Source organism: Vulpes lagopus, chromosome 7 (assembly GCF_018345385.1).
Source record: "Vulpes lagopus strain Blue_001 chromosome 7, ASM1834538v1, whole genome shotgun sequence".
NCBI classification, from domain to species: Eukaryota; Metazoa; Chordata; class Mammalia; order Carnivora; family Canidae; genus Vulpes; species Vulpes lagopus.
Window position 1 is genome coordinate 23,414,125 of NC_054830.1, and position 23,323 is coordinate 23,437,447.

General features: G+C 52.0%; 1 protein-coding gene and 1 long non-coding RNA gene across 4 annotated transcripts; one reads left to right on the plus strand and one right to left on the minus strand.

The window, feature by feature from the left end:
- Positions 1 to 314: 314 nt before the first annotated feature.
- WNT5A (Wnt family member 5A) lies at positions 315 to 22,687 on the minus strand. Of its 3 annotated transcripts, none has more exons than XM_041763445.1 (5): positions 21,325 to 22,687; positions 15,039 to 15,172; positions 13,540 to 13,790; positions 8,677 to 8,969; positions 315 to 5,195 (listed from the first exon to the last, which is right to left on the minus strand). In XM_041763445.1, the coding sequence occupies exons 1-5, from the start codon at positions 21,328 to 21,330 to the stop codon at positions 4,737 to 4,739; spliced, it is 1,143 nt and encodes a 380-aa protein (XP_041619379.1). In that variant the 5' UTR covers positions 21,331 to 22,687; the 3' UTR covers positions 315 to 4,736. The 3 variants fall into 3 exon arrangements, with proteins under 3 accessions (XP_041619379.1, XP_041619381.1, XP_041619380.1); XM_041763447.1 differs by lacking the exon at positions 21,325 to 22,687 and adding an exon at positions 15,582 to 15,657; XM_041763446.1 differs by lacking the exon at positions 21,325 to 22,687 and adding an exon at positions 15,417 to 15,438.
- Positions 17,718 to 21,132, plus strand: LOC121495642. Its single transcript, XR_005989030.1, has 3 exons — positions 17,718 to 19,316; positions 19,799 to 19,919; positions 20,212 to 21,132. It is a non-coding gene; the product is annotated as an uncharacterized LOC121495642 (long non-coding RNA).
- Positions 22,688 to 23,323: the final 636 nt, after the last annotated feature.

Consider the following 23,323-nt stretch of genomic DNA (forward strand, 5'->3'; position numbering starts at 1 on the left):
CTCTTGCCCTGGAATTTCGTCATAACCCCATGTCACTATGCTCAGTTCCCACACTCAACGATAATCTCTGAGAATGACCCTTTTACTTTAACAGCAGCAGAATGAATAAGAACTCAAGGTGAGCATCCGGCAAAAGAAAAATGAGCATTAAGATACAAATTAAACCCTCAAAATTCAACCAAAATGTCACGCATATGCATGAAACGTGAATTTCTTTTTCTGGATGCCCTAAGCCATCATTGTACTCTGTGCCCACATCCAACTTTGATGGCCATGAACACCATCTCTGCTAAACACACACATGACTGCGCCAATTTCATAAAATGATTTTAATAGAAAAGTACAAGGTATGAACAAAAATAAATAATCTTTATCTCATTTCTAGCCCAGCAAATTGTACACTGCATATAAAACTGATCTAAGCGGCAATTTTCCTCATTTCTTTTCTGCTTTTGAAATACTGAGACAGCATTTTAATGAAATCTTCTAAATTCAAATTGATACATTTTTTTGCTTTAAAAAAATCATACCAACCTTTAATCATTCTACATCCATTTTTTTTCCAGTTGGCTAACAAGATGTTTCACTAAAATAAATTATCCAATCATCAGGTTTAAGTGTAAAGTTTGTGCAAACAGGTAAATCAGAAGATTCATTTCCTAAGTTTTAATTCCTACATTGCCAAATGTTTCCTGTATTAAAACTTATTTTATCATCTTTCAAAACATGGCATCTGGTTTTCCCCATTCCATAGAGACAGGGGAGACTAAAGAATACTTTTTTTAAAAAAATAAATATTTTAAAAGTATACTTTACAGTGATAATGCAGTATCTTAGACCTATGCCTTGGTGCGTATTTGCATTATATATATGCTTCAAGTTATAAGTACCTTTTCTATCTGTCTCTATTTATATTATGCACCACTCAGTCTTTGGGGACTGTTTTTGCTAATGACCTTTTGGAGTCAGCCAGTACCAGTCTCTCATTTGGAGAACTCATCCTGCTAGAGCGTCATTTTTGATAATTCCAGTGGCTTCAATAATGCTTTACAAAAACAAATTGAAAATTGGTACAGGCAAAATCGTACATGAAAAGGGTTTGGGGAGGCTACTAAAACATATCCAGTGCCAGTCTCAGGAGGTCAGCAGCTCGAAGAACTGAACAGATAAATCGGACTAAAACCTAAAACAGTCTTCCTTTTTTACTTGAGCCCATAATTACTATTTTGAACATGGCTCTGTTTGCCGCTGCCTATATATAAATTTTTTGTTAATTTTCCTGTATTGGGAAGATCTTGAATGCACTCCAGGATGAGAAGGAAAAATATGCTGACGCTCCTAAATGAAGTATATGTTTTTGCAATAAAGAACACTGGTCAATATACAACTGAGGAAAAACTGAAACAGATGTGAGTCCTAGAACCACAAGCGTTTGAATTTGCCCAGAAATGCTATTTTAAACACTCTATATGTTGGTCTACTGTTTTTTTGTGGAATAATGCATTCTTGGCATCCTTAAAAGGTTTCAATATGTTACAAGGTTATCCGGAAAGAAAAAAGCAAAGGGCTAACGTATCAATCTGGGCTGTGCGGCGCTGGCCAGATTTCGGTGTACATTTTCAGAAAGCACAAGAACTCATATTAATTGCACTTAACACAACGAACCTTTTAGTTTCCAATGAGTTTCATTCTCTCCAGACTGAGGCTTGCTTTTCATAGAAGTACTTTCAAAGGGGCATAGAGACAATACGTCCATAGTAACTTCAAACAGAGAGGTGCAACAGATGCAGTGGTAAACACAAATAGACTTTTGGACTAAAATACTGGTCATGGATAAAAGCATGTGCCTTTTCAGTTCTTCTCGGAGATGTTACAACAGCAACACGCTCTAAAACAATTAAGTTACATGCATAATGCTAAAAGAATGTGAGCAATCCTATAACCAGCTTTAAGCCATCTGCTTGATTTTTTTTTTTTTTTTTGAGGAACATATATAGGAAAGAGAATTCCCCTTTTGTTCCGTTACATATAGAAATCTTTTGAAGCTTCCAAAGTTTGGTTTTGGTAAAACTCTCTACTCTTCTGTTATTCTGACGTGTAGTCAACTCTAAACTATCCCTCATGGTTTCTCAAAAAACCTCCACATGAAGTATCTGAAGGACAATTGAAACCACTTACCAATATACAAGTAACGTTTTATTTTATATTCTATCTTCCATTTGGCATAAGCCTTTCGATGTTTGTTTTTTAAACCAGTGAAATATACAAATCACGCAAGACAAGAAATATGTACATTAAAAGTACAGAATAAGGCCATAGAAGATATACATAATATCTGAATGACAAGTAGAATATCTTACATTAAATAGTTTCTTTTAAAAACTAGGATTGTTAAACTCAACTCTCTTCATAAACATGAATCACTAAAAAGGAACAAAATCTGGTTTAGCAAATAAAAAAAAATTACTTCATGGTTTTTGTATAATAAAAACCAAAAAAGTGACATTTTAAACTAATTAGTGCTTTTTAATTTCAAGATCTTCTGCTTGCAATGCACTGCAACTGAGAGGATGTGAATATCTTCGTGCAATAAATTAAAGAGCCACAGGTGGCAGAGGTGATCATGAAGGCCACCGAGCCTAGGAGGGTTGCAGGAGATGTGTATCTTTCCAAACTTTTAAAACAGCGTAAGTCTGAGATAAGAACACATTTGATGGCACTTTTAGGAAAGAGGTGTCCTTTGCTTAAAAAAAAACAAAATCAAAAAAAAAAAAACACCACTTTTTTTTAAACTATGTATGTCGTGAGCTCCATTTTCCTCACGGACTCAATACTGGTACTAGCAGATCTAAGAGGCACTGGTTTCCACTCTACAAAATGAACCAAGGAAATGGAAATGTTGACAATGTTTCTGAGTTCTGAATCTCTCTTCATTCCTATGTCTGTGACAAATGAGTAATGCCCTTTCTGGAAAGTGTACAGAAACGGAGGTTAGAGAAAAGGGGGTGGCGCAGGGACGATAAAAGAAATCTTCAAACCAACATGCATTATCAGTTAAGACCTTCCAGATTCCTCGGAAACAAGTCTGCTTCGTGATGCTCCTGGTGTGATCGCATCGGGGCCACAGCCCAAGCTCAACCTGGAAACCTTTTGGAAAAAATCCCAATTGGGTTGCAATGAAGGACAACAATGCTCTAGACCAAGAAATAACCCCAGAGTAAACTACAGATCACTGGCTGCGCTGAGATATAATTATATTTATATTTATATATAGATGTGTGTATATATATATATGTTATGTACAAAAGACTTTTGAGATATCAGGCACCATTAAACCACACCCCCCCCTTATAAATGCAACTGTTCAAGTACACTAGGAACAGTCTTAGGGTACACCTGCAGTATAATAGGAAAAGCTGGAGTGGATAGTCTACACACAGGATCACAAGAGTGAAACGTTGCAACACCTCTGGGAACTCTGTTAGCCGTGTAATGTCATTAAAACATTTAAAACTACTGCTCCTCAAAATAAAAGTTTTAGGGGGAAAAAAATCCCTAAGTAGCAAACTGTTTCCCAAGTGGAGCTTGTAATGATTCATTTCCTGTCCCACAATCAAAGGGGACCCAGTGGAGCTGCCGTTTGGCAACGTGGCCAGCATCACATCGCAGCAAAGGCAAGGAGGAATCAGAGAGGACTTGGGGGCGAGGGGGAGGGCCGATTTCACTTTTCTCCCCTCACACAGGGCTTCTGCTCTGATGCAGCGGCCGACCTGCACGCAGTTAGTTACTTTGTTGTCTGGGCTGAGGATCTGTGAACGGAATTCGCGTATTATTTTCATCATTATCATTTATTAACCAAGCATCCCTAAGAAAATTACAGTATTTTTTTCTTTTTCTGTTCAAGCCAACCTCCCCGCCTCTCCGCAAACAAAAAAAGTCTAGTACCCGGAATCATTTGGGGATCCTTTTCCAATCTGATCACCTAATTCCTGTAACAGCATCAAATCGGTATCTTGATAGAGGCATTTTTAAGGTTGTTTTTACCTTCCGGGGCTTTCCTCCCTGTTCCCCAAGTTTTCAGTAGCTACTAGTACAGGACCATCTGCAGGTAAAACATTTGATGAAAATGACACAAATGACCTATCTTCAAGGGATGTGAGATTCTTGCTGTTATTTTTTAAATTACCAATTTGAAAATGTTTCGGGCTGGCAGCCCCTAGGGAAGGATGGGGTGGGGTCTCATTTTTCTGTTTGTTTCTCAAGATCTCTCGACTCTCCCCAGAGCATTTACAATTCATTTTGGTCACAGAAGCTGAATCATGCATAGATTTGTACCACCCCCTTCCAGCTGGATGCTACCTGTCCTGTATTTGACCCCGCAGTTGAGAAAAAGAAAGCATATTTCCTTTCCCTTCTAGATGTGCACACAGGGTACATGTAATCCCCCCTCATCCTACACCATCCAAAGAAGTCTTGTCTTACCTTTTCAAAGATGCACAAAATAAATATTTGTCTTGGTTCCCACCCACCCCCATTATTGCCAAATAATAATTATAATATTAATAATAAACCACAGAGTTCTTAGATGGGAACAGAAAAAAAAATGGTTCCGGTTGCAATTCTCAGGGGAAAATAAAACAATATTAAAAAAAAAAAAAAACCAGAATCACTGTACTTTCTATAAATAAGTGGGTCCTGGGAGCGGGGCTGGGTGACAGGCGGGCGGCGGGCGCCCACTATTTGCACACGAACTGGTCCACGATCTCCGTGCACTTCTTGCACTTGACGTAGCAGCACCAGTGGAACTTGCAGTGGCAGCGCTCCGTCTGCACGGTCTTGAACTGGTCGTAGCCGCGGCCGCAGCACATGAGCTCGCAGCCGTCCATGCCCTCGGACGTCTTGTTGCACAGGCGGCCCTGCGTGCCCAGCGAGCCGGTGCTCTCGTTGCGCACGCAGTAGTCGGGGCTGGGGTCGATGTAGACCAGGTCCTGCGTGGTGGGCGAGTTGAAGCGGCTGTTGACCTGCACCAGCTTGCCCCGGCTGTTGAGCCGCATGGCCGCTGCGCTGTCGTACTTCTCCTTCAGGGCGTCGCCCACCTTGCGGAAGTCGGCCAGCTGCAGCCAGCACGTCTTGAGGCTACACGAGCCCGACACCCCGTGGCACTTGCAGGCCACGTCGGCCAGGTTGTACACCGTCTGTGGGGAGACGGGACAGTCAGCGGACGCGCCATCGGGGCAGGAGCCCGGGGCCCAGGCACTGGCAGGTTACCAAAGCTCCGCTCCACCTCCCCCCGTGGAGCTGTGGTCACCCGGACCCGCCAGGGCCTGGCCTGTACCCTGTGCCACCAGAAGGCTGCTGTCGCCTTCTCTACAGAGTCTACAGAACAAACAGGCTCTGGGCCCCTCACTGTTACACTCCGTCGGGCTAAACAACCCGCTTTCTTAAGTGGGAACAGGAGACCACGTGGTTGCTGCTGCTTTTCCAGGAAAACGTTACAGCAACTAATTTAGACATCCTGAATGCTCACCCCATACATTACTCACAATTCTCTCCTCATCACCTGGATTAATCCCCTCAGCCAGCCTCCGGGAGAAGTGCTAGCTAGTGTGTGCCCATTTCACAGAGAAGAAAAGTGAGGCCTATATAGAGTTGAGTTACTTACCCAGCCACTGGAAGGCAGGAGTGCCATGATTTGAACCCAGGCAACTGGGCTGCAAGCTCATGCTCAGTCACTTGCCCGTGGGCACCCAGCTGGTTGGTAAGTGGGAGGGTGGAGAGGGCGTCCAGCCCAGGTGGGATCAGGGTTCTAATATTAATCAGTTATTACTGCTGTGTGCCAGGCACTGCCATCAGAGCCTTGATACTATTTACCTCCTTGAATCCTCCTAAATAACACCATCATGGATTAGATGATGCCATAGTGGCACCGAGAGGAAAACTGGCCTGCACAGGCCACATAACTAGAATGTGGGCAAACCAGGCCTGGATCTCAGGTGCTCTCACTCCTGCTTCCTGCACAGTCCCCAACTCTACTCCCCACTGCCTGGATGAGAGCATCTGCACAGGAGCTAGGCTGATAGCGTGCTGTCCTAACTCTGCCCCTGAATTCCGGCAACGGGCCTCACTTTTCAGAGCCTCCTCTATCTGTGAAGGGGAACTGTAATGTAATGGCGCCAACCTCACGATATTGTAAAAAGGATAAAATTAGGGGATAAAAGGAAAGTGCTTGGCATAGGGCAAGCAATCAATGAATCTGCTCTTTCTCCAAGGTGATGAGCCCACGGCATCTGGGTGCCAATCCTGGGCTCTCACCGGGTCACCCTGGCCTCCCAGCTGCAGTGCCCACTGGCCTGACCTCATGGCACTGTGCCCAGCAGCCTGGGAGGTGGTGGCCACCTATTTATAGTCCCCACTGCCCACAGTTCCTGTGCTGGTCACCCTCCAGAGTCGGCGTATTGCTGGCATTCTGCAGAGGGCCTCTCAGGACCCTGGAGCCTGGAGCGATCTAGAAGGCTCCTTCCATCCTGAACACCACACCAAATAGCCACCTTTGTCCTCTAAAGATTCATAAGGGGCTTTTTTTTTTTTTTTCAAAAGTGTGGGGGGGGCACAATGTACTCCCTTGGCATAAAGAGTTTCAGGCACTTAGCTAATGTGCAGAAGGGTTTTGCAAATGTATTTAACCTTTGCTCCCCTTTGAGGAAAATAAAAAGCTAATGCCCCAAGGCGATTCTAATAGGATTTCCTGGCACAGTGTCCCGATTTCGTCCTCTCCACCCCCACTGTCCTGGAGAAAAACTGTCTTCTACATGTAACCTCATCTGTCAGAATCCAAGCTCAGCTCACTGCTCAAATAATAAAACCTACAAAAAGAACTCACTCACTTTTCAAAAATGTAGATGTTAAACGAAATTCTGATAATATTTAAGGTGCTTTTCCAACTCTCCAAAACCCCCGTTCTCTACTTGGAAATCCCTTGACTGTCTCTTCTTGGTTGCCAGGCCCCGGATCATTTCTCTTCATGAGAGGAGTCAAAGAAATCCCCTACATGGATGAAAGTACCCAACATGGGCACAGTGGGGCCCAGAAGAGCCAACCACATCTCTGTCCTGGAGGCACTTCTGGTCTGAGGCACTGGGCACACTGTATGCACAGAGTAATGTGATGTGTCCCCTGTGAGGACACGGCCAAGCTTTATGGGCTCCCACAGAGCGTGGGGCTGACATGCCCATTATGTGGCCTTGGTCAGCTGCCATGGGGAGAGACAGCAATGGGAGGCTTGAGAAAGGAGAGGCCACGCTCCCTCTGGAGCAATAATCTGACCCCCAGGCCACTAGGGGCAAAAAATCTGCCCAGTTTAGTCCTTCCCCAACACCTCCAACGTTTACCATCAATGTGAGAACTGGGCTACCCGGAATCGCCTAGATCATCTTCGACTTCTCTGTTCCCTAACTTCTGCATGTCTCACAATTCAGTTAGGATTTATCAAGCACTTACTACAGGCTGACACTAAACTCCACCCTTGGACTGAACTATTCTTATTTTACTGGTGAGAGATGGTCAAGCACCGGTAACTCTGTCTGGATCCACCTCCTCTATGATCCCAGTCAGTCCTCCTATAACTCGGAGTGATAGTTAATGCCATGGCCATCCAACAGATGCGGAAACGTGGAAACTGAGGCTCATACTCAGAAAGGCACAGAATTGGATCTTAACTTAGATTTCCTTAATTCCAAAGCTGATAGCCCTTTACCTCTGAGCTGTGACGCATGAGTTTAATAAAAACGTGCCTGGGCCTGTATCTCAAATCCATCAATTTTCCTCCATGGCCATGAAGCAGTCCTCTAGGGCCTCAGTTTCCCAAGCTTCAAAAATGAGGGTGTGTGGTTAGAGGGTTCTAAGGCTCCTCCCAGTCCTCTATATTTTACTCTGTGATTATCTTCCCTTTTCCTCACCCCAAAATACAGAAGAGTGAAATCTCTGACCAGAAAGTTCCTGGCACCTACCTTGGGTTCTGTGAAAAAATAATGACCCTGGTTTTCAATGCTGCCAAAGTTAAGAAAAGTTTCACCCCTTCATTTTAAAGCAGCCATAAAGTGCCATGTGTTTAACCGCAGGGAAAAAAGGGTCTTTTTAACTATTGTGGAGAAGCTTCCCACCAGGGGAAGGAAAGAGTGGCCCCAGAAGGCTGGTGACCAGGCTTGCGAAGCTGGGCTCTCTGGGCCCTTCTGAGTGGCCCTCTCTTCTATCCAGAGCCACCCTCGACTGGCCTTGATGGGCAGACCTATAAAATTGCTGTCGTTTTCCTAGAGAAGCGCTTTAAACCCAACAAAACCCTCAGGCCTGCTGTCTAATGCCAGGGGAGGAGGCAAGGAGGAACCAAGCGAGGGGGTCGGTCGCGGAGTCCGGGAAGGCCGGTCCCCGCACTGGGCACCCCCCGGGGTAGGGAGCTCCCTCGGCCCAGGGGAAGCGCAGCCACACACACGTCCCAGGGGGGAGGGCGACCTTCATGCACATTTCTGCCTGAGCTGAGCTGCCCAGTTGCACTGGGGACTAAGGACAGGGGCCCAGACAGCTCTTGGTCAGGCAGCTGCAGGCGCACCTTCGCGGGCGGGGCGGCGCGGGACCCCCCCCCAGGGCCGCAGGTGCCCCAGGTGCCCCAGGTGCCCCACTCACCCTGCGGCCGGCCTCGTTGTTGTGCAGGTTCATGAGGATGCGCGCGCTCTCGTACGAGCCCTTGGCGTGGATGCGCTCCCGCTCGCGCGCGTCCACGAACTCCTTGGCGAAGCGGTAGCCGTAGTCGATGTTGTCCCCGCAGCCGCCCCACAGCCAGTCCCGCGGCAGGTCCTTGGGGCGCGCGGCCCGGCTGCAGCCGCAGGTGGACAGCTCGCCCTCGCGGCACGCGCGGCTCATGGCGTTCACCACCCCCGCGGCGCTCACCGCGTACGTGAAGGCCGTCTCGCGGCTGCCTGCGGGCGGGACGCGGGGTCAGCGGGGGCCGCCCCGCCCTGCCCTGCCCTGCCCTGCCCCGCCCGCACCCCCGCCCCGCCCCCGCGGCAGGTGCCAGGCCCCCGCGCACCCCGGGCGGGCGTCTCCACTCTGACCCTGGGGAGCCAGAGCCCCGCGCGAGCAAGCGCCAGCCTGGCTTTGCCTCCAGCTCCTTCAAAGTCCTGGAAACTTCCTTCCCAAAACTGCACATGAAAGAAGCCATTGAGGGCGAACAGAATGTGGGGAGACTTCCTGACACTGATTTGAACGTTTGGGGTCATTCTGAGTTAGCTCCGGCAGGGCCAGGGCCGCAGAAGTGGCTAGGCCTGGAGTCACAGGCCAGGGCGGGGGCCTGGGGCCTGGCTCCCCCTGCTCCATCACCACGCAGGCCAGGCTCCTGACCTCCCCTTTCTAATCTTTTTTTTTTTTTTTTCAAGATTTTTATTTATTTATTTATTAGAGACACAGAGAGAGAAAGAGGCAGAGACACAGGCAGAGGGAGAAGCAGCCTCCATGCAGGGAGCCTGATGTGGGACTCGATCCTGGGTCTCCAGGATCAGGCCCTGGACTGAAGGCAGCGCTAAACCGCTGACCTGCCCTGACCTCCCCTTTCTAAACCTGTTCCTGGGGTATCAGAGCCAAGCTTGGCCTCTTCTTACATCCCAAGTTGCTTTGGCCTGATACTTACTCAGAAAGACGGCAGTGGACTTGTAAAGCAGCCTGCTGCCTTAGAGGCTACTTCTGCATCCCAGCCACCCGCCTGCCCCCCTCGCACAGCCTCTGCCTCAAACTGTTAGAATCAACTGCAAGCAGGAAGAAAGCACAATCTAAGGGGAAAAGAAGAGTCTTCTCCTTCCCCGAACTTGTAAGGTCTACTTCCTATAGTCCCATTTGTCAGAGGGAAAATGGAGGCCATCATAGTCTACTTTAACTTTTGCGCATACTTGGAGACACTTCTATGGGTAACAAGAAGCCACTTGATAAAAATGTAGTGGTGCCAGAGAGAAAGGGTTAACCCCCCCCCCGGGTGGACTGAAGCTGGGCCTGAGGGGTATGCTGGGGCACAGGGGCCTCACTTTCTTCAACTATAAAAATAAGACTATTGAACTAGATGTCCAGGAGAGGGGAAAAGGCCGCTTTTAGTGCTGAAATCCCTATATCAGAAGTTTCTCCAACCCTTAAAGAGCTTGCTGACCATCTTTTTTTTTTTTTTTTTTAGCTGGGGTGGGAGGGGGTGGTCCAGCAGAAGAACCGCTGACAACAGGACTCAGCCCCAACTAGAAAGGTCAGCCTGAGGAGGATGGCTATGCCAATTCCAGAATCCAGCAGGCTGCCCTTCCTGGGACTTGAGCTCTATACTTCAAACCACAGACATTTGTGATTCCTCCTTCCAGGAACGGTGAAGGTTCCCAGTTACCACAGACCTACCCTCCCACAATTAAAAAAATGAATGATTTGAGGAGCGTGCTGATGGTTGGCAGGAAGATCCAGAGAGTTCCTAAGGGGTGTTCTATCTAGCTAGCTCAAATTAGAGAGGCAGAGCCCATCAGAGAGTGGAGAGAAATGAGGTGAGCAGAAAGATTCTAAAGGGAGTTATTTTAGGATCAACACTGATAGGACAGAAAATGTGGTCCTGGATGGGAGACTTGTAGAATAAGGCAGTAGGGAGAGGAAAACAGAGAAACCATCCTCTGGAGCTAGAAGAACCTAAGGCACTGTCCTGTGAGTAGACCGTGCATAAAGGGCTTTTATACAAAACCCAATAATGCTTTTTTTTTTTTTTTTTTTTTTTAATGAGTCTACCTTGAGCATTTCCTTTTTTACCCTGGAACACAAACCTGGTGGAAATCTCTTAAGCCACTTTGTCACTGCAGAGAAAACGTCAGTTTGAAAAGCGCTCTTTGGCGAGTAGCCTGTGGACACAACCATGCTGTATGGAATACTGCTGGTTCAGTTAGGTTTCCTTCCTGCGAAATCTACATCTATTTGGATCCTCACACCCCTTAAAAATGGAGCCTTTCTTATATATCCTTTCACAGTGTGGAGACAAAGAAGGGACGTAGACAAAAGCTGGAGGAAAGGTTAGCGTGATGAAAAATGAGAAGTTTCCAAAATGAAGAGTGGGCCCTTCACCAGCCAATTGTGTACAGTGCCTCCCAGGCAACTGGCACCCTAGAAAAAATGAGTTAAAGAGGGATGGAAGTGGCAGCCTGAGTTTCTCAGACACTGGCCCCATCACAGGGTCAGATTCTCACGGGCACAAACTGCGCTCGGGTCCCTGGCATACTAAGTGCTCTGGAGTGGGCGTCAGCGCCCGTGTGCATAAGGGCACGCGTGCACGCACGCACGCATACACACACACACCCCTTTAAGCATCAAAGGTGTTTTAAATTTTCCCTTAGCTCCTTCTCTTCAAACAGACTCTTAAATAGAAAACTGAAAGCCAAGTAAATTTCCCACTGTTGGGGTTGGGTCCATGTTTCCCTTCCACAAAACTCTACTCTGGTTTTCCTTCTCTCCGTCTCTTTTTTTAAATAAATAGAAGAGAAGGCCCCATCCGTGTTCCACCAAAAGCCCAGCAGCAGCTTCCTGACCCCAGAACCTGGGGGACCTTTGGCAAAGGAGGATGGTGGGCACCCTCAGATGCCCAGGATATCAGCTAACTTGATGGTAGTATGTAGCAGGGCTCCCTTGGAGGCTGCCAGGAGGTTTTACTCCCACCCACTTGCCACCAACCCAGACGGGAGTACCACACAGCTGAGGACCAGACACTGTATTTGCAAGGGACAATTAAATATAAGCCTTTGTACCAAAGGTTCTGCTTGTTCCCTGAGGAAGCAGGCTCTTTGAATCTTGGACCACATTTTAAATAAATCTCTAGCAGAACTCAAATCCACTTAGCAAATGATAGCTTATTCTGAACATTTTGGCCCAAAAGAGGCTACAAATGAAGAGGACCTTAAATCAAAGTTGTGTTCGAGTCACTACACAGAAAAACTGTTCCAATGGGTATTTTGCCTCTTGGTTACCATAAAAAACGTATGGCTTTTGCAAACTCATATACATGTGAAAAAATGCTCCCTTAGTTTGAGAGGAAAGGAGCTTAGGGGGGAATATATAACGCAAAGGTGAGAAGGGAAAGCTGACAACTTACCATTCTGATACAGCTAAAAAAAAAAAAAGAAAAAGTTTTGAGCTTACTCACAATATCACAGTGCAGAAGGGAATCTCTATCACCCCCAGTTAACTATATAGGGCAGTCCCCGTTCAGGGAAAGCTCCTGTGTTCCTGCCGCTCAACTCCTGGATTCAGATCCCAGTATATACATTAGCACATTTTAATCATTAACAGGAAGGACAAAGCCCTATGAAACTGCCAGGCTGAGGGCTGCAGACCATTTTGCCATTCAATTAGAGGAATGGCTTCCAGTCCTGTATTATTTTAGTATATGAAGTCGCTTGGCTCAAACATCCACTGACAACTCTTTTTTGTTCTCAATGAATGCACTTTTCAGGGTTTTTAAAAAAGCATTTTATCCATCCGTGACGGATATTAAGCCAACTTTTTTATCTTCAGTCAGTCTAAACAGTTAATTGCTTTGATAAATGGCTTCTTATTTTAGGAATCACCGCGGTCATATTAATTATAAGGGCTTGTTTGCATAAAACTAAATGGACCTAAAACATTCTCACTAGAAAACACACATAGGATCACATCTGTCAGATAGTAAGTATCCTATGCTATTAAGCCAAACCAGAGGCAAACTGATTTTCCAAATTCTTTGCCTTTTAGCCCCATTTTAATGCCACCTCCTCCCTGCACGGAATAACAAGTTCAAGGATATGTTTAACATAAAGAATCTGACTGTGAGCAATACATTTAAGTTGGGTTTTTTTTTTTTTTTTAGTTTCTAGGCTGAGATCTGAGGCATGTGCTTTTATATCAATTGCCAAAATCGCAACGTAAATTGGATCACTTCTAATTAAAATTCTTTCTGGGACTAAAAATAAAGTTTTAACATATATATCTCTATGGCCTCAGGAAATATCTATATTAGGAAAATTAAAACCTTATTCACTTCCAACATAGCCAACATTCGAAAGATGACAGTATTTAGTTTGATGCGTGGGCCATTTGAATTGTGGCTTAAGAAACTTCTAACCGTTAAAAAGAGTTTTGAAGTTTAAAAGGATATAAATGACTCATCTTTCCTCACCTCCTTTTGAGAAACCAAATTAAGCGTTCTGCTTCTCTTCTAAACAAAATGCTTTTAAGAAAAATTGAGTGTTTGGAAAAACGAAGGTGTCTCTGATGCTTCCCTTCTCATTTGGTTAAAGCAGCCCAAAACTTATTATAATCAAGGTGTGGGAACAGGAATTAAGGCGCAAGGAGCGGTAGTGACTAACGTTCCCCAGCCATCAGCCTGCTGGGAGATTCCCTCCTTATCAAGCTTGTAAGTACACTCTGAAGCCCTTTTTTTTTTTTTTCTTTTTCTCTTTCTTCAGGAGAACACTTGATCCGTATTTAAAAATATGTTAAATGGTTTCCTACCTATCTGCATGACCCTGCCAAAAACGGAGGTGTTATCCACGGTGCTGCAGTTCCACCTCCGATGCCGGAATTGATACTGGCACTCTTTGATGCCCGTCTTTGCGCCTTCTCCAATGTACTGCATGTGGTCCTGATACAAGTGGCACAGTTTCTTCTGTCCTTGAGAAAGTCCTGCCAGCTGGCTGCAGAGAGGCTGCGCTCCTATGATATATACTTCTGACATCTGAACAGGGTTATTCATACCTAGCGACCTAAAAAGGGGAGGGGGGAGATGTGCATTCAAGATTTACGTGAACTCTTGAGGTAGGCCCCCTGAAAGCATGTCAGCAATACATAGTTTTAAGCACACAGATGCTTTTTCTCTCCTGCTTGTCCTCATGACAAAGTATGAGAAGGGCTTCATAAAACTTCTCTGTTTCAACTGCACTCAGAAAACGGAGGTATTGTGTAGTCCCCACCCCGCCATCTGGCTCCCCAGTTAGGTTTTCACTCCCTTCTTTGCCCTCATTGCCATATACCTGAACCAATATTTCCGAAATCACTCAGAAGAGGGGGGAATGGCGGTTTTTGGGGACGGGCCTCTGACATGAGAGAAAGTGACTCACTTTGCCCCACAAATTGGACCGATGTGCCTTGGAAACGTATGAATGCCGAAAGTAGACACAATTAGACACGGGGAGGAGATAGCAGCTCCCTCTGACCGATGGGGAGACCGAACAGGGAGACAAGTATAGAGGCTGCAGAAAATCCACCATGTTCTCTGGACATTTTAAAAGGGCTCCTTATGTGATTGTGAGAGACCCAAGACAGGGTATCCAGTGAATACAAGTCATGTTTGACAGTCAGAAAAACGCTGTTCATTTACAGGGGAAAAAAATATCCAGAACACCGTCAAAAATAATCCTCTGGATATATTGCAGTCTGTCTACATGGGCCCCTAACCAGAGAGAAACGCTCACTTAGGGACGGTTGACTACTTCACGTTCACCTCCTTTTGATCAGATTTCAAGCCCCAGTCCTCGCCCACTTGCAGTGTAGCTGTCTTCCTAGAACGCTCTGCCTACCTCAGGCCCCGAAGGTTAGTAACCACAATGACCAAAAATAAAAGCTGGAACTGACTTTTACTACCTCGAGGTGGCAAAAAGTAAACTTTATAGATAGGCTTACAATTATTAGAGACGTGAATTTCGGTCCCCTTTTATTACATGATGTACTACAAGCAGACATCCGAACAAGGGCCTCATAGAAAAAGGTGTAGATTTATAGGGTCGCATTCCCTACGGAGCTACAGATTAAGCCTGACGATATTAACAACTTAAAAAAAAAAATCCGATTTCCAGATATACAAACAAATCATATTACGCACGTCTGTATTAAAGGCACTCAAACTCATGATTCTGCTTTAAATACTGCAGCATCGTACACATGAATCTTTTTTAAAAAAAAAAAAAAGAATGAAATAAAATAAAACAAAGCATATGTACTTAGAAGGAACTTACCACCAAGAATTGGCTTCTATTACAACCTGGGCGAAGGAGAAAAATATGGCCAAAGCCATTAGGAAGAACTTGGAAGACATTGCACTTCCAGCCGTCCCCAAAGCAACTCCTGGCCTTAATATTCCAATCGACTTCTGGAGAGGGAAGAAAGGAGCAGATGTTTATTGCCTCTCAGATAATTTTCGAGCATACAAGTTTAAACAACGGAAGCATCCGGGGTCTCTTAAGTTTACTGTTGATTGACTGCGCTTCTCCTCCGTTGAGTTTTTTGATGGCAAGATATAGGCAGTTTCTTTTTCCAAATTAATCCACCCACGCAACCTCACCAGGAAATCTGATTTCGCTGGGATCCTGCGCGCGGGGCTCGCCAGCGATTACCAGCATGTCTCAGTGCTGTGGAGTCAAAGCCCCGGTGCCAAGCGCTGCCTCTCTCCTGCTCGGCCGCTTCCCGCACCCCCTCGCTCCCCTCTAGTGCGCGCTCTGCTGGGTCCCCGCTCGGGAATTCACTCGGGCCCCCGCAGCCACCCGCGTCCGCTCCCCGACCTGGGCCGAGCAACAAGTGGAGCCGGAATTAATTCCATGGGCGAGAGGAGCGCGAAGGCGAGTGGAGCACGCCGCCGGCGGCTGCGGAGGAGGCGGGGTGGCCGGCGCGGGGGTGGGGTGGGGTGGGGGTGGGGTGGGGAGCGGGTGGGGAGGGGCAGGACGCGGGAGGGAAGGGCAGGGGTGGGGGGCGAGGCCCCGGGGAGCGGCGCGCGCGCGAGTGCCCAGCTGGGAAATGCAGCTCGGAATTAACAGCGTATGTCTCCTAATCAGTTTACAGGCCGCTTTGGGGGGGAAGCCGCTTCCAGGGGGGGGGGCAGCCTGGGTTTCCTTAGGACACTGTTCCACCAGACTGGGGTGGGGTTGGAGACGGGGGGGGGGGCACCGGGGATAACGAGAGAGATGTGCTCTCCCAACCAAGGAAGCGGGAAAACAGTGCCCTCTCCCCTGCCTGAGGCCTCCTCCTCCGGGCCAGTGCACCCCCCCGAGAAGGGACAGCGCCCCGGAGGAAAGAAAGGAGTCCGAGCCCCCGCTGTCCCTTCCCTGTCCTCCCGCGAATTCTGGTTTCTCAGGTCACCCCCGCCCCCCTGCTGCCCCCACTCCTGACAGCTGCCACGGAGAAAGAGGACTGGAAGCCAAGGGGGGCTCCAGTTTCCTTAGGTCCGGGGTCTGGGGTCGCGGCCCCTTGGCCACCGCGGCGCTGCGGGTCTGGCGGTGCAGCACCTCCGCGCTCCGGCCGGCCCAGCTCGCCGCGGTTCGGGGAGCCCGGAACGGCGCGGGGGCAGGGAGAGGCCGCCGCGCGCGCGAGTCGGCCCTCGGCGGGGCCGGGGATGCGCAGGCTCCCGCGCGGCCGCGGCGCCCCTGGGTTCCAAGGCGCAAAGGGCCCCGGGGCGCAGCCTCCCGCCGCGGGGGCTTCCAGGGGCAGGGGGAAGGGGTGGCCTGGGAGCTTTCGCGGCCGTGCCTCCCCACTGGGGACTTCTCCACCTGCAGGCGGCGGGGGCGCGAGGCCGTGGCGCGTGCGGGTGGGAGGAGCGGGTTTCCAAAAAACCCCCTTTTACATTTCTGATCAATGTGACCCGCCCGCAGCCCCCGAGGGAGCCCCTTTCTCCGGGGGGGGGGGCCGGGGGGAAGAAAGGTGAGCCTCCTCCAGGCGGCAGAGGAGCCTGGAACGTGCGCGGGCCAAGGGGCTGAGGGGACCCAGGCGGCCGTGAAAGCGCGCTGGGGCCCAGGAGCGTGCCACGGCTCCCCCGTGCCCGCGGTCTCCTTGACCAGGGGAGCTCCGGGCTTCTCCAAGAGGAAATGCTTCTGCGGTCCCCCGCGCCCGCTAACCAGGGCTCCGAGCCCTGGGCCCACTCCTTCTCCAAACGCCGCAAGGCGAGGGGCGCATCCCGGAGAGTAGAAACCTGGGGTTTCCCCAGCCTCGGAGAGAGGAGGCTCGGTCTCCCTCCCCACCCCCGCCCGAAGTGTCAAGTTTCCTCCAGGGGAGGGGGTGCGCTGCGAGGTCTGCCTTCGCGCGCGGCCCGGGCTGCAAAGTCGACTCTCCGCCTCGGCGGCCAGGGCCGCGCGCGCACACGCACACGCACACTCGCAACCACACTGCTGCACGCTCACACACTCAAACGCATCCACAGACACACACGCACCGACGTGCTCCCGAGACGCCGGCGGGGAAGGCTGCCGCGGGCCGCGCGCACTTTCAGAGCTTCCCGACGGGCGGGGCGCGCGGGGCGGGGCGGGGCGCGGGCGGCGGAGAAATTGATAACAGATTCGGCGGATTACAGCGGATCTCTTTGTTAGAGGCGAAGCCACACAAACCGGACCGACTTTGGGCCCGATGACCCCGGGGAGAGTCCGCCCGTTCCTAACTGGGAGTGGGCCGCTGGGTCTCCAAGACGCAGGTCTCCCCAGCTCCAGACTGGGGGTAGGCCAGGGGCCAGGGGCGTCCCAAAGGGGATCCTGCAGGAGAGCCCTTCGAGCCGCGTCTCCACTTAACCCCGCGTGCTTGCCCGGAAACACCTTGGCCCTCTTCCCGCTCCAATCCCCGTGCAACCCCCCAAAAGGCCCCACAAGTCTGCAGGGCTGAAAGAACTCACAGCGAACTCCCTAATAAATAATACTTAGACTCTGTAGGGTAAACACCCCTGCCTGTTCACCAAGAGATCCGATCCGAAAAGACGGTAGGTATGAAAGGAGACCTCTCCTGGAATGGTCACACAGGGGAGTGTGTGGAAATAAAAGTTCTGGGCAGAAGCTGAGTTTACCAAAGAACGGGCTGAATGTTTTCTTCGAACACTTTCAGGGCCGCGAGAAGCCCACTTAGGTAGGGATCCTGACGATCTGTTCCCAGCAGGCGATGGGGAGGAGGATTGCGGGCACTTGAGCGGTTCTAGCGCAGGGGAGGGGTGAGGTGGGGGTAGGGCAGTGGAGGGCCCCTGTTTCCAAAGCCGGAGCAGCTCTACGCAGTGATGCGGATTCTGTTTCTCCAACAAAGCCTTCACAGTGGATTGAAGGTGTCCTAAAACCTTTATCAATTGGGGTGAGGACTGAGGGTGATGAGGGGTGAAAGAGAGGAATCCATCACTCTGGTTAGAGGAGGTTCCCAGGCCGCAGAAAGCCTCCGAGCCTGCAGGCAGCACCCAAGTTCTCAGCCCCATGGCCCCTAAAGAGAAATTCCACAAAGGCAGGAAGAAGATTCTTGGCCCTCACTCACTGGTACTACACCTCATTCAGTCTGGTCATCCCCTTCCCCTGGGCTTTTTTGCGTCCAGGGTCCCCCCAAGTCTGGGAGAATGGAAATGAAGAGCGAGACCAGCTAGGAGTCAAAAATGAGTTCGACCTGGGCTCATCACGGTGGCTCAAAGGATAGGAAACTGCAAGAATCTCTGCTCTTGGTGGGAAATAAACTTTGTTTTCCCCACTCTGATCTCTCTCCAAAGAAGAGTAACATTAACAGAGAAAATTGTGGGAGATAAAGGCTGCAACCACAAAACTGGGATGCCCTGCCGCAGGAAGTGCCAGCAGAGAAGCGGAGCGGATGAGGATGAGCTTGGGGCCACCGAGGGGAGGGAGGTTCGCTTTGGGGGAACAGACCAGGAGGTAGGGCGTCCCTAAGCCTCCAGCTTGGGCTCAGGGGGACTGAGGCTGCCCCTCACTGCTTTGTTGTGTATACAGCACTGCCTATGTGTTGTTTGTGTGTTGGGGGGGGGGGCGTTGGGAGAGAGACGAGTTATAAGGTGGAGAGAGCTCCTTGTGCCCAGATCAATGCAAGGATTGCCTGGGCTAGGACTGAACAGCAGGTCAGGAAACAAGGAGTCTCCAAAGGAAGAATGGTGTTGGAGCCGGGTTTTGTTCCCTATCTCCCCCACTTCCATCCCCAGACAAGTCTCTTCAGACGTCAAGACTTTCTCTCTCCGACACACACACACACACACACACACACACACACACAGAGACACACACACACAATCACTTACACCTTCCACACACAGGTTAACTCCAAAGACAGGCTCTCAGCTCCAGCCAGAGGAAGAGCAAAGTGAAGGAGAAAGAAAATTAAAGATCAGTTCAACCCCCCACCCTCCAGAGGCAGTTTCAACTCCACGTTTTAATAGAAGAAGAAATTGAGGCCGAGAAAGAGAAAGCAACACTCGTCTCCCCCAGACAGCACGGGTGGGAGCGCCAAGGCCGTACCCTAGGCCTCCTAGGGCGACGCTCCTGTTCCTACGCCCTGGGGAGGAGGTAAGCCCTTCCTTCCACTCGCCGGAGCCCCGTCTGCTGGGTCGGACCCCTGCCCCTTCCGTATTGCGGGGCCGCGCAGTGCAGCTTGTCCTCCGGGGGCCTCGGAGGGGCCCTCCCGGGAGAGGAGGACCTGGGGGTCGGGAAGGACGAGCTGAGCCAGAGGTGGGAGGGAGAGGCGAGCAGCTGACCGCCCGCCCCAAGCAAGACTCCCAGGCGCCCTACCTCGAGGCGGCCAACAGGGGGCAGCCGGCACCGCACGGCGAGGATGGAAAGGCAGCGGGAAGAGCTGAGCTCCGAGCGCACGGCGCTAACCCCTTGTGCGCCGGGGCGCTCGGGGGAGACAAGGCAAAGGCCTGGGACACCCGGCCCAGTCCTCCAGGAGAGGGTCCTCCTTTGTGGGGCCCGGCGGGCTTAGGGCTGGCAAGCCCAATGCCCGAGAACAACTGACCCTTTCGTCCCCTCGCCCCCCCCCCAACACGGAGGACACGGATTTACACACTCGGACACAGTTTCCACCGCGTCTCCACCGCTCGCGCGCTCTCAGCATTGCCCCCTCGGAGCTCCCCTGGCAGACGCTGTGTACAAACGAAATCTCCAAATCAGGTTGGAGCAGCGGTGAGCCCCGGCCGGAGAGCAGGGGCTGGGGAGGTGCGATCCCACCCCTGGCTCCAGGGGACTTCTAACCAGCGGGTTGTCCGTTTAGAAACGGGAGAGGAGAAGGGGCCCCGACGCCAAACTGGAATTGGAAAGTAAAACAAGGCCGCGGGGTCTCCAGGTTTGGGGTTTTCTTTTCTTTTTCTTTTTTTTTTTTTTTTGACTTTTTTGGGAAGGCGTGCAGGAATTTCGTTTGTTTCAGGAAACCCCTTAATCCCAGTTCCAACCTTTACCGTTCTAGAAACGTAAAATGAGAGACGATCAAGAAGAGCAGAAATAGGGACCGAAGCTCGGAGGACGGAGACGTTGTTTGCAAAAATAACAAGTTATACTGCAGGAAGAAATGTTAACTTCTCGCAAAAGTGAACTCCCGGTGACCCTCGGAGTGTGTGACTCGGCTTTAACATACAACTGACAATTAAAACAAACAAGAGTTCACAAACTGCGGGCCCCCCCCCCCCTCCTCGCCCGCTCTCCCAAAGCGGAGGCCCAAATGTTTCCAAAGGACGCGGCGGATTCCGCGCAGGGGGCCGGGGCGCGCTCTCCCGGCGGACGGGATTGGAGCCACCGCGGCCAGCGCTCCCCGCCCCCACCGCCCGGGCCCGGGCCCGGGGCCGAGCTCACCAGCGGCGGCTAATAATGCTAATAACGACCCGGCTCCCGCGCCGGGGTGCGCGCTGGCCCCCCACCAGGCACCCTTAAAGGCACACGGCCCGCAGCGCTGCGAGTCCCGAGCCTGCAACCTGGCTCCCGCCGCAGGGCACCGGGGACGAGGGGGGCGGTGCAGCGCTCCGGGGTGTCGGCTCCTGCTGCCCGGTCTCCCAGCCGGGGAGTCCTCCTCCCCTTCCCGAGCCCCGGCCACACACCCTCTCGGTGCCCGCGCAGTGGGCGCTTCATAAATACTTGTTGAATTGGATCATTATCCTGCTCCTGAAATATACCTAGTAAATGACACTGGTGTTCCTCCGGGCAAAAAGAAGATCATCTGTGGACCGCTCTCGCTCTCGGGGTTTCTGCCCTTGCTTATCCTCCCTTTTTCTCCAAAGTCTAGGTCTGCAGTGACTTTTAGCGGGAGGAGAGGTGTCCCCAGAGACGCAGGCGGTGCGCGAGGGGGGCGGTGGGCGAAGGGATGGGGGGTCCCTGCCAGCTCGGCTATGGAGTTCAGCTCCTGGAGGCGGTGGGAGAGATGGAGGTCTAGGGAGGGGTGTGTGTGTGTGTGTGTGTGTGCGTGTGTGTGTGCGTGTGTGTGCGTGGTGGGGAGGGGGGTCCAGTTAACTCCCAAAAGAAAAAATGCAAAGAGGGGAGGGAAAAAAAAAAAAAAGTGGCGAGCGTCGGCGGCGCGCAGAACACCTACCTTCATGGCGAGGGGGAGGGGACGCGGCCGCGGGGAGGAAGTCGCCACCGCAGCGAGGGCAGCCGAGGAATCCGAGCGGAGCGGCCGGGTTAAGCCCGGGGGGACGATCCGGCGCGGAGCGGCGGGCTCCTCCGGGGCGCGTCCGGCAGGCGCAGGAAATCGGTGGCGAAGCGGTCCCTGGCGCCCGAGCCCGGGGGCCCGAGCCGGAGCAGCGCCGGGGTGCGCCCGGGGGCCGAGGGGGCGCCGGAGCCCGCGGGCCGGCCGCAGGGGCAGAGCCGGGCCGGCGCGCAACGAGGGAGCCGCGGGTCCGGCGAGGGCGTGCAGGCGACTGCTCCGCGGCGAGGCGCTCCCTCTCCAACGTCCATCAGCGACGGCGGTAATTAGGGCTTTCCAACCCCAAATGTGGGCGTGATTGTGCAAAAGACTTTACAACAAATAATAAAAAAAAAAAAAAAAAAGAAAGAAAGAAAGAAATTCTTCACAAGAGGGTGAAAAAACTGCCCCGCCGCTCGGCTCCGGCCCGGGGCGGGGGCGGGGGCGGGGGCGAGCCGCGCGCCCAGGTGCCCCCGGCTCAGGCTCGGCGCGGGTCGTGCAGCTCCCGGCGGCTCACGCCTCCCGTCTGCAGCTCCTCCTCCGAGCCCGGGCCGCCGCGTCTGCTTCCCGGCGCTGATCCCGCGGCCGCCTGTGCACACGCAGACCCACGCCCACGCCCACCCCCGCCCACGCGCGCACGCTGCAGCCTCGCGGCCACGGACCGATCAGGCGCGCGTGGCTTTTTCTCCGGGAGATGCCGCTGGAAACGCGCAGGTCGCCATCCGGACTACAAGAGTCAGCGCCAACTTTTGTCCTTTCATTTTAGGGTTTTGGCCAAAAATAAAAAAATAAAAAAAAATGATAATGGTAATAATAAATAAATAAAACATAGAAGGAGGGGGCGCGAAACGGGCGAAAAGTCGTCCCTGGAAGGCTCGGCGCGCGGCGGCTTCGGGGGCGGCGGGCGGCGGCCCCCGGGGAGGCACCGGCTCCCCCCTCCCGCTCCCTCCTCCTCTCTCCGGGTTAGTCCCCGTCTTTTCCCCGCCTTCCCCCGGCGCGGGGCGCCCCGGGCGCGGGCTGGGGAGGGGCGAGGGCCCGGGGCTCGGCGGCGGCGGCTCAGCTCCGGCGCTCCATGGCCCGCGCGGCTGCCCACCTCCTCGCTTGGCGCCGGGGCCAGGGGCGGCGGAGGCGGCGGCCGGAGCTCGCAGCAGCCCTCCGCGCGGTCCTGCGCCTGCCAGACGGACTGACCGACCGCGGGGACCGCGGGGACCGCGACCCCCCCACCCCCGGCCCTGCTAGCCAACCGCCTCACTCTCTCTCCCTCTCTCGGGACTCCGCTTTCCCCTGCTGTTCCAAAAAAAAAAAAAAAAAATTTTTTTTTTTTTTTTAAGTTGCAGAACCAAAGGCGGCTGGAAAGAGAGGGAAGGGGGGAGAAAAGAAAGAGAGAGAGAAAAAAAAAAACTCAACTTCGCCTGTGCGCATGCGTGGTGAGGCCGGCCTATGACAAACTCCGCAGGATTTTAAAGCCGTACCACGGCTGGGGTGCAGGGGGGCGGAGTAGGCTCCCTGCTCGAGCCCCCCTCTCTGGGCTCCCCATCCCCCAGGCATCTGCTGGAACAGAGACGTGCACTCCGCAGCCGCTGCCCGCCCGCCGCCCCGCTGTCTGCGATCCTCCAAAGCCGCAGACCCTCGGGAGGCTGAACCCCAACTTCCCGGTCTGCACCCCTTGGCTTGCCGGTCCCGGGCTGCTCCTACTGGGGGCTGCCGGGGCGGGGCTCTGCCCGAGCACCGAACCTCTGGGAGGACCTCCACCCCGTCCTTACCCCTGAGGGAGGGTCCCTAAGCCCGGGGCTGGACAACAGGGGAGACGCGCACATCCTGCACCGCCCCAGGGCAGTAGGTTTGGGTCCTGGGGCGCGATTCAGGCCCTGGCTGCGACCCAGCGCACCCGGACGCGACGTGTGGT

What these genes read in the sequence shown, in the direction of transcription:
- WNT5A (XM_041763445.1), bottom strand. An exon ending in ATAGAAGCCAATTCTTGGTG is followed by an intron (nt 13,791 to 15,038) that starts GTAAGTTCCTTC and finishes TCCCCTTTTTAG; the next exon opens with GTCGCTAGGTATGAATAACC. An exon ending in TGGCAGGGTCATGCAGATAG is followed by an intron (nt 8,970 to 13,539) that starts GTAGGAAACCAT and finishes TCCCGCCCGCAG; the next exon opens with GCAGCCGCGAGACGGCCTTC.